The 9,973-nt window shown below is 40.1% G+C and overlaps 3 protein-coding genes across 3 annotated transcripts; 2 read left to right on the forward strand and 1 right to left on the reverse strand.

The window, feature by feature from the left end:
- The first annotated feature begins 263 nt into the window (after positions 1–263).
- Positions 264–1,328, forward strand: LOC118360036 (G0/G1 switch protein 2-like). The gene is made up of 2 exons (XM_035739083.2): positions 264–417; positions 665–1,328. Exon 2 carries the CDS (start codon positions 680–682, stop codon positions 1,016–1,018), a length of 339 nt encoding a protein of 112 aa, XP_035594976.1. The 5' UTR covers positions 264–417; positions 665–679; the 3' UTR covers positions 1,019–1,328.
- A 138-nt stretch (positions 1,329–1,466) lies between these two features.
- LOC118360034 (transcription initiation factor TFIID subunit 8-like) lies at positions 1,467–7,635 on the forward strand. The gene is made up of 8 exons (XM_035739079.2): positions 1,467–1,816; positions 3,056–3,215; positions 3,402–3,500; positions 5,467–5,529; positions 6,019–6,143; positions 6,286–6,433; positions 6,612–6,754; positions 7,006–7,635. The coding sequence occupies exons 1-8, from the start codon at positions 1,769–1,771 to the stop codon at positions 7,144–7,146; spliced, it is 927 nt and encodes a 308-aa protein (XP_035594972.1). The 5' UTR covers positions 1,467–1,768; the 3' UTR covers positions 7,147–7,635.
- On the reverse strand, positions 6,780–9,823 carry LOC118360035 (protein pitchfork-like). The gene is made up of 7 exons (XM_035739081.2): positions 9,668–9,823; positions 9,449–9,585; positions 9,127–9,225; positions 8,763–8,896; positions 8,347–8,464; positions 8,167–8,257; positions 6,780–7,103 (listed from the first exon to the last, which is right to left on the reverse strand). Exons 1-6 carry the CDS (start codon positions 9,684–9,686, stop codon positions 8,189–8,191), a joined length of 576 nt encoding a protein of 191 aa, XP_035594974.1. The 5' UTR covers positions 9,687–9,823; the 3' UTR covers positions 6,780–7,103; positions 8,167–8,188.
- Positions 9,824–9,973: the final 150 nt, after the last annotated feature.

The raw sequence follows: 9,973 nt of genomic DNA on the forward strand, positions 1-9,973 counted from the left end.
TCGTGAGCACGACTTTCAAAACAACTGGCTGAAATCCTACAAAACCACACAATTTGTACCTCTGTTTCATGACTAAAACACATGTGACTCACGTGATATTACTTGCACAATATATCTTGGCAAGTTGTTTTTTTTTCAGTGACCTTGCCTTTGTACCGACTCTTGGCTGTTTCCAAAACAGCCCTGGCTGCCATTATAGAGTGCATCAGATATTGAAGACATTGCCTCAAAGCAGTTGACTCCAACACTGCAATTCCTCAACACCCATCATCATGAATATTCATAATTTGACACTTTGTGGGAGTTGATGTGGATGTCTCCTTGTGTATAAAACCCAGAACCTCTCATTGCATCTTTGCTTGGGGATGCTTGACTAAGACTAAATCTAAGGAAAGCATTTAACAAGTCCCTATACAGGTAAGTACATTTAAATATTTTCAGCTCTGTTCTGTGCAGTCTTCATTCAATCTTATTCAGAATTGAAGAATGTAATCTACATTGTCTGAATATATTATCAGTGATATATTATTTAATACATTATGAATATCATAAAATGTACAGCGGTTAGTACTAATAATTACGCTAATTCGTTTTAGTTTAATTGCCACATTTGCAGAGTCATTAAACAGCCTATTAATTATGATATTTCCTTTTCCCTCAATAGACTGAACTTAAGACAATGGAGACCATAAACGAGATCATTCCATTCGCTAAGGAGATGCTGAGCCAGAGGCCCAGTCGAGGCATGATGAAGGTGTACCTGCTGGGTTCTACCCTGGCGTTTTTTGGAGTGGTCGGTGGACTGGTGGAAACGGTCTGCATGCCATTTTGTGAACAGGAGCCATTAGATGAGGAAATGATCAAACTGATCACAGAGGAGAAGAAGAGGCAAATGCTGGAGCCAGAGATAACCACTGTCGAGCCTGATGTTGTGGATGAGTTGCAAACAGAGATTGATGCTAAGAAGCCACTGGAAGGTCGTCAGAGGAGGGCGTCTATCAGGTCACCTGCCTGTTGAAGATGCACTGCAACAACCTCTCATGTTACACACACTAATGAAACCAACACTCACAAAACAAAATGTGGTGAAATAAGCTGTCAACCAGGCAATCAAAAGAGATTGCACTTGGTGATTTTTGTCATGATAATTTGGCCATGTTTAGGGACCCCTTGACTTATTAATAATGAGAAGAGAAGAGGCTGAATGGATGGATGGACGGATGAAACAACAAGCTACAGTGATGACTGGCTGCTGGGCAGCAGAAGCTCTGTGACTGATTGAGAATTTGTATTTTCTTTTGGCTTCCTAATAAACCTATTTTAGGTTACCACTGGGTCATGAACTGGTTAATGTCAAACAGTGCTGTGAGTAGTCTACTGTAGCCTATCTAATTATTTATATAAACCCTAGATGACTGTTTTAAAGCAACTGCACAGCTATTTTTGTACTCCATTGTAAAAAATATTTTGGAAGCTATAGAAATGCATTTATAAATATGTATATTCGTTTTTGCTAAGTATATTCTATTACATACACAATGATGCATACATTTCAATTGTATTATGTGAACTGAACATAAAAACAAAAAAATAAAGACATTAATAAAAACATTTTCCTTAAAGGAGTTTTTTTCTACCGGAAATGATGCCAGTGTTTTGTTTTTCTGCCTGTCGTGTGCCGAGCAAGCTAGGCGAACACTTTCGTTGTCAGAAAGGTGTGACTTTGTGAAATAACGATTTGGGAGCAAATAAACAACATACCGTGCAGATGGCGGACCCTGCGGTGATGGCGGGTGGATTCAGTGCTATAGTCGGGGTAAATAAGATTGTTTGTCATATGTAAGCTAACATGGCTACAATGTTAGCCATCATCAGGCTAGCTTGTCAACATAACGTTAGGTTAACTACAATGGTTGTAAATCGCCTGTCTCTGTCCAAATTAAACTAGCACATTAAAACAAGACAAATGACATCCATTAGCTAGCTAAGTTTAAACGAATGTTTTTTTTTTTTAAGGAAAGTCGGTTAATTAAGAACAAATTCGTATTTACAATGGCGGCCTAGGAACAGTGTGTTAACTGCCTTGTTCAGGGGCAGAACGACTGATTTGTACCTTGTCAGCACGGGGATTCGATCTCACGTAAACTCGTACATCGCCTTGGTCGGCAAAGCACAATTTCTCCCCTTTCCAACAGAATCAATTACATGACCTAAACGCTGCCCGTTTCAGCATAATTCAAGCAGGCATGAGCCCAATCGGGTCTTTTTTAAAAATGGCGGGTGGGGAAGCGAAACTAATGCGTGATAGTGAGGAGGAGAGATGTTGTGTGGGAAAATTGCTTTTTTTCACTCGATTGTCCAACATGTCACCTTATCGCCTCTAAAATGTAAATAAAACAGTAAAGAGTTTATATAATGTGCCATTACATACCTTTTTGAAGGTTTGTGTCAAATTTGAATCAGGTTTTTAGGGCAGTGCTAAAGTGATCTTATAAGTAAACAGAGGCTTTGAGAATGATGATCGCATGCAATGATGACGAGGTATCCCCCTTACCCCAGTCACTGTCCATTTCTTGTTTTTAAAGAATGATAGAAGTGCTACACCTGGTGGAGAGAGATTGTAAGCCAGAAATAGTTGCTTTATGCATGCTGTATGTTACGACATGACACGTCAAGATGTAACGGAGGGTCCGTTTTTTAAACTTTTCTCCAATACTATAGAGTCATGTCGATCAACGCTTGAATAGAAACCAAGTTCACACCCCCGATGTTGACGTCAACACACAGTCCCATTAGTTTGCTTTGTAGCCTCGTTTGAATGTTGCGGTTGCGCACATTTGTACGGAATGGGGTGAGTTTACGTTTGCAACCTTTCGGTTACTCGCCCAACACTCTAACCACTAGGCTACTTCCCACCCCTGTTGTTGACTTGCTGTTCACAATCACATCATGCCATTTGCAAACTGGGGTCATTAATCCTGTATGAGCGTGTAAGTAGCTAGTTGGCTAACCATGAGGGAAAGTGTTTTCACACTGACATCTGTATGTTTTACAGCGTTCCGGGTGTGGTAAGGCGACGTCCAGCCCAGCAGAGAATTACCAGCTTGCCCGGCGTCGCACCCTCCAAGTGGTAGTGAGCTCTCTGCTGACAGAGTGTGGATTCGAGAGCGCAGAGAAGGCCACTGTGGAATCACTGACTGAGATGATCCAGAGCTGTATGTAACCATTGTGTGTTGATGTTTTTGAAAATGTAATTCATACATGTTTTGGATTAAACTAATAACCCTTTGCTGGCTTGAATTAAACAACAAGCCATGTCAAGTGACTAGCCCTTCATGAAATCACCACAATTGTCTGTATTACTGACCTCTCATCTGTGTCTATTCCCTGTACTTTTTCAGACATATCTGAAGTAGGTCGTTGTGCCAAGGCATACTGTGAACACACAGCTCGAATCACGCCCACCCTCTCTGACGCTGTGGTCACACTCAATGAAATGGGTTAGTTTAACCTCAGGAAAGATGCAAAATAATTACAGCTTGAATTAGGATTGGGCGGTATACTGGTCCTTCTGTAGCTCAGTTGGTAGAGCATGGCGCTTGTAACGCCAGGGTAGTGGGTTCGATTCCCGGGACCACCCATACGTAGAATGTATGCACACATTACTGTAAGTCGCTTTGGATAAAAGCGTCTGCTAAATGGCATATATTATTATTATTATTATATATTACTGTATTTTATGATATACCGGTATTGATGCAGGGACCAGTTTGGGTTTTTACTTTACCTGTATTTGAATGTTTGGTTTGTTAAATGTGATACGCCATGTGTAATCCATTTTTATAGTTTACTTCGCTACTTGAGTCATCTCTCTCCGTGCCACTTTCCACACAGACCGTGCCACGCCCCTGTCACTCAAGGAGCACATTTGATGTTCCTCAACCACGAGATACTTGTGTTCAGTCTGCATGGTCAATGTAGCACATGCAACAATGTTGATGACAACAATGCTGTTTTCAATTTGCTTCTTAATATAAATCCACAAGCGTTCTATAATGACACTATTAGTTTGTGTTTCTTACATTAGCAAACAGCTAGTTTGTCTTTTCTTAGCAAGTTGCCCTAAATCTTGTGAGATGCTAATTGTTAGCCGCTAATAAATGTACTGAGTAAGAGCAAATGTAGCTAGCTAATACAGCTTGATAATACCAGTGATGGTGTAGACCTAAATCAGCATGTTTGTGCAACAGTATCTTCTAAATCAAAGATAAATATGCAAAGCAAGAATATGTTAGTTACATGAAGTAGCTAAGAGAAAACATTCAATGTAGCCAAAGCTTTTAGGGTCCACTAGGAAACACTTAACACTTCAGTTCCTACCCTCTCACAATAACTCCTCTCTGGCATTTTAATTCGTTGTCATCTCAAAACACAATATTCAAAGTGCCCACTTATATTCTAACTATAGAATTAGAAAAGATATTTTATATTTCCATGATTCCAACATTTGTTCTAATTGGCCAGTCAAATCGCAATTGCAACATTTGGTTAAAAATAAGTCCTAGATTATTTGCCCATATCGTGCAGCCCTCCCTACGTGGCAGTGTGGACCTTATCTCAATTGTGCAGTGGTGTAAATTACTTAAGTAAAGATACTTTCAAGTACTACTCAAGTAGTTTTCTTTTTTGTTATCTGTACTTTGCTTAATTTTTTTACCATTTGACAACTTTTACTTTACTACATTCCTAAAGAGAAAAACTGTACTTTTTACTCCATGCATTTTCCCTGACACCGAAAAGTACTTGTTACATTTTGAATGCTTAGCAGGACAGGAAAATGGTCCGATTCACGCACTTGTCAAGGGAACATCCCTGGTCACCTACTGGCTCTGATCTGGGGGACTCAATAAACATGCATGCTTTGTTTGTAAATTGGGTGTTGGAGTGTGCCCCTGGCTATCCGTAAATAAATCAATAAAAGGAATTTGAAATGATTTATACTTTTGATACTTAAGTATATTTAAAACCAAATACTTTTAGACTTTTACTCAAGTGGTGTTTTACTGGGGGACTTTCACTTGAGTAATTTTCTATTAACGTATCTTTACTTTTACTCATGTATGACAATAGGCTACTTTTTCCACCACTGCAATTGAGTGCAGGAAATACAGAAATGATGAAGTGCTGAAATTTGTTTTGGTTGAATTGAACAGTATAACACAATCAATGGAGAAAGACTCATTGAAATCACTTAATGTATGTGTTGCCACCCTAGAATCACTCACTACTCATAAAGCAAATGTAGAACTTGTATTATTCATAAACTAAAAATACCGTCATACCGTTAAAAAAAAGTTTTAAATACCATGATATAATATTTGGGCCATATCGCCCAGCCCTAGCTTGAATATGAAATCTCTATTTAATTTGTCTTCATTAACTTATTTGTTTCACGTACCACCACAGGTTTCAATGTGGACACTCTGCCAGGGTATGCCAAGAGATCACAGAGGATGGTTATAACTGCTCGTGAGTCTTTACTGTTAGTAGACCCTCAAGAGGCTGGTATTTACCCTGCTCCGAAGAGGCTGCTGCCCTATATACATAGACATGGAATCACTGACCACATTAATAATGGCACACTAGTCACTGTAATAATGTTTACATAGTGCTTTACTCATCTCGTATGTATATACTGTATTCTATTCTACTGTATTTTAGTCAATGCCACTCCCGACATTGCTTCTCCTAATATTTATATTTCTTAATTCCATTCTTTTACTTTTAGATTTGTGTATTGTTGTGAATTGTTAGATACTACTGCACTGTTGGAGCTAGGAATACAAGCATTTCGCTACACCCGCAAATACATCTGCTAAATATGTGTATGTGACCAATACAATTTGATTTAGACTACAACTGAGGACAAAACACAAGAACACTATAGAGAAAGCTAGTAACTGGTCTTAGAATGAAAGTAGAAAGACGCTTAACTGGCAATCTGTGTGTATTTTTCAGCTCCAGTGACGAATGCTCCTGTGATCCCAAAGGCCTTGATTGCTGGACAGAAACGCACTCATCCCTCCCACATCCCCAGCCACTTCCCGGAGTTCCCCGATCCTCACACTTACATCAAAACTCCAGTGAGTCAACCACATTTCTTACCGTTTTCCAAGCCAGAAACATACTTGACTTAGTATTTATATACGGACACTTTTCCGAGTGGTCTAGTGAAAAGATTAAGATGAACAAATTGGTGAGTTTCCTCGGTTGTCTTTCTATCAGACGTTTCGGGAGCCTGTGTCAGATTACCAGGTGGTGCGAGAGAAGGCAGCTTCTCAGAGAAGAGATGTAGAGCGAGCACTCACACGCTTCATGGCCAAGACTGGAGAAACACAGAGCCTCTTCAAGGATGATGTCACTGCCTTCCCATGTGAGCTTGTTGTTGTTGTCAAGCATGATTCACATTCATGCTGTTGAATTGAATAATCTGCACAAAAATGCTTCTAATATGGAACAGAAGTTCTGTTCCCGTTGATCTTATTTCCTACTAGAGTGTTGGGTACCTGTGTTTACATGGGTAATAATACTGATGCCTTTGTGGTTGCCAGTGATTGCAGAGCGGCCCAGCTCCATCCCATATCTCAGTGCCCTGCTGCCCTCAGAACTGGAGCTGCAGACTCTGGAGGAGACAGACTCCTCTGAACAGGACGATCAGACCGACAGCGAGAACACGCCAGTCAACAACCTCAATGTGAGTCAAGGACATGGGCCAAAGGAAATATTCAACCTTGAGTCTTTATGATCTGCAGTGCAATGTGGTTTGGCCTATACAGAATGAACCTCAATAGAATAATCTAGGCCCTCCTAATGAGGGTGTTTACAAAGCCATTCATTGTTAAGAGCAAATCTATATTAAAATGTACCTGGTGTGTTGATTGCTACAAAAAAAACATTTGTGAAATTAAGTTTGTTTTCCTCATCTATGCCTTTAATCAAATTTAGGATGATCCTGGAGCTGATAAGGAGAATTCCGTGCTTCTTGCTGGGGGCGTGGTTCCCTTGGTGAAGGTCAGTGAAGAAAACATGATTGACAACCCATACTTGAGGCCAGTCAAGAAACCCAAAGTGAGGAGGAAGAAGTGAGAGTTTATTACACTTAGCTACTAATTTGGACTTCTGTCAGCCACAACGAAGAGTGAATTGTAAGAAGCAGTTAACAGCTCTGTGCTTCTGAGAAGTGGACCCACGTGGACATCTGAGGTCAGGGACTCCAACCTCTCAACTTCCTACATGGCAAATACTGCTCATTATGACACCCTTCACCAGTTACATTCATGAGAAAACAGACATTTGCTAAATGTAATATTTTTCAAATTTGTGGAATGGTTCTGTTGTGAAAGACAATGTAACATTTGCTAAAATGTTATTTTTACCCATTTCCAAATTATGATTTCAGTCGTTTGTGAATAATGAACAGGAAATAAAATGTTTTGATTTGTAAATTTTAACATTAATTTACCCAAATGACACATTTTAGCCTATCGCCAAATATACACTGAACAAAAAAATAAACGCAACATGTAAAGTGTTGGTCCCTTGTTTCATGATCTGAAATAAAAACATGTCTCAGTTCTTCCATGGCCTGCATACTCACCAGAAATGTCACCCATTGAGCATGTTTGGGAGGCTCTGGATCGATGTGTACGTCAGCGTGTTCCAGTTCTCGCCAATATCCAGCAACAACTTTAGTATCTGGTGTGATACTGCCATTGAAGAAGAGAGGGGCAACATTCCACAGGCCACAGTCTGATCAACTAACTATGTGCTGCACGAGACAAATGGTAGTCACACCAGATACTGACTGGTTTTCTGATCCACGCCCCTACCTTTAAGGTTTAAGGTATCTGAACAGATGCACATCTGTATTCCCAGTCGTGAAATCCATAGATTAGGGCCTTCTTTATTTGAAATGTACTAGTTCCTTATATGAACTGTAACTCTGAAAAATCTTTGAAATTGTTGCATGTTACATTTAGATTTTTGTTCAGCGTACATGAGGCAAGATTTGGGCAACTTCACTCCCCACTTCGTATACCTTCAGATATTGGTCAATTGTGAGGCTATATTAAAGCTGAGAAATAAAATCACTTTATTTATGCTTACATCAGATTGATCTCCAGAAGAGTCAGGAGTAGAACAACTGTAGATATGCCACCCGACTTCTTTGCTTCACAAACTCCTTGTCACAAAGCAGCTATGTATGACAAAAATGAAACGCATGTTATTACTGACAATACCGGTATACATCTGTATAGTAATGCAAAGTCAAACTTATAAACCCACCTCTGTCCTCAAGGCTTTCCTCTCTAATGTGGGCAGTCTACCCCAGTCTGGGGAACCAAATTTCATAGGCCATGACACCTTCTGGTTCAGAGTAGTATCATGAGCATATGTCCCTGGGCTGCATCATAAAAACAGCTGTTAGTAGTCAATCAATTTGAAGAATGATACATGCAATACATTGATACGATATTCCTCAAACTCTGGACTTTGAAGACAGTTCCAATGCTCCCCCCCATTGTTCCCCTCTAATCAGGGACTTATTTTGACCAGGTGGGTGCAATTAATAATCAGAACAGAAAACCAGCAGACTCCGAACCTCATAGTGTAAGAGTTGAATACCCCTGCAAGAGATAATCAGTGTTTTCCTATTATGGACAGTTTGGAAAGGGTGCCACTCCCAATTAGCATTTACTCACCCTGGTTTGAAGTCAGCTGTAACAGGCTTGGTCCTGAACCTCTTTGTGGTGGAGCTGAAGGGGATTCTGCCAGGAGGGTATACTTTAGACCAGGTTCTGTCCTGCTGATACCTCTGAGGGGAAGGAGTGATTGTCTGGGTGGTGGGAGGAAAACATTTAAATGAGAGAAGGATATTCAGAGACCTAAAAATAGAAGGAAATGTTACAATATGCCTATAAGAAGATCATTTTTCAAATTGCTTTCAATGTAATGGTAATAGGTTGACTAATTTCTCACGTCGTTAGATAAACCTTAAGATTTTTCAAAAACAAGTTGGCTATCAACATAAATCATGCATATTCTCGTAAGGCTTTAACATCATACCTGAGCACAGGGCAGAAACCGTGCAGACGTCCTTGCAGCAAGAGTGTATCCTTTCTTACTCTCAGGTCTCTTCTGTAAATCATATAGAATGGTACCAACCTGTTGGAACAATGACTAACGTGAAAAACCTCACAAGAGAATGTAAGGATTTCCTAATGTTATTTGAACTGGCTGTTTGAGTAGCTTCTGCAATGCATTATTTATTACCATGCGGAAAATAACCAAATTGGTTTGAGATCAACAGGATAACAGATCTTTATGAAGAGTGTGGATAGGTAATTGAAAGAACATGACAGACAGTAAGCTGCTCAGAAAAACTCACATGATTGTCATAGCAGCCGGGACCACGGTGTGGGGCTCCCTCAAGTGAGAGCTTATTGCCCAGCCGGTTAGGTGCACTGTGGGTCGGAAACAACTTCCGTTCCTGGCAGCTGCCAAAGGCAACGCACCGCAGGGGAGCTATAAATTCAGAGATAAGATTCGACATTTTTAATTGACGCTAATAGATAAAAACGCAATGGGTGGACGCTAATAATTTTACCTGCATCCAGTGCCGCCATGTTCCCTCTTCCTTTTGTTTATATTCTTACCAGTAACGATGGGAACCAGGTGGATGGATGGTATAGAAGGGTTCCAGTTTTTGTCAAATTAACGTCAAATGTAGATTTTTTTGGTGGGTGGGGATTTAAACTAACCCTAAGTAACCCTTTTCTTAACCTTCTACTAACCTGCTACGAAAAGTCAAATCTGACGTTATTTTGACAAAAACTGGATCCTTCCAGCCATGACAGGATGGGTGCGCGGTAAATTATGCAAATACTTGGCTGGAAACTTCAGGTTGACGTGA

Source organism: Oncorhynchus keta, chromosome 27 (genome assembly GCF_023373465.1).
Source record: "Oncorhynchus keta strain PuntledgeMale-10-30-2019 chromosome 27, Oket_V2, whole genome shotgun sequence".
NCBI lineage: Eukaryota > Metazoa > Chordata > Actinopteri > Salmoniformes > Salmonidae > Oncorhynchus > Oncorhynchus keta.

Coding starts and splice junctions, on each gene's coding strand:
- LOC118360036 (XM_035739083.2), top strand. CDS start 680: ATGGAGACCATAAACGAGATCATTCCATTCGCTAAGGAGATGCTGAGC.
- LOC118360034 (XM_035739079.2), top strand. CDS start 1,769: ATGGCGGACCCTGCGGTGATGGCGGGTGGATTCAGTGCTATAGTCGGG. Junction 3,216..3,401: donor GACTGAGATGATCCAGAGCT/GTATGTAACCAT, acceptor GTACTTTTTCAG/ACATATCTGAAGTAGGTCGT. Junction 6,434..6,611: donor TGATGTCACTGCCTTCCCAT/GTGAGCTTGTTG, acceptor TGTGGTTGCCAG/TGATTGCAGAGCGGCCCAGC.
- LOC118360035 (XM_035739081.2), bottom strand. Junction 8,897..9,126: donor GGTTTCTGCCCTGTGCTCAG/GTATGATGTTAA, acceptor CCCACCACCCAG/ACAATCACTCCTTCCCCTCA. Junction 8,465..8,762: donor ACAGCTGACTTCAAACCAGG/GTGAGTAAATGC, acceptor TTTATGATGCAG/CCCAGGGACATATGCTCATG.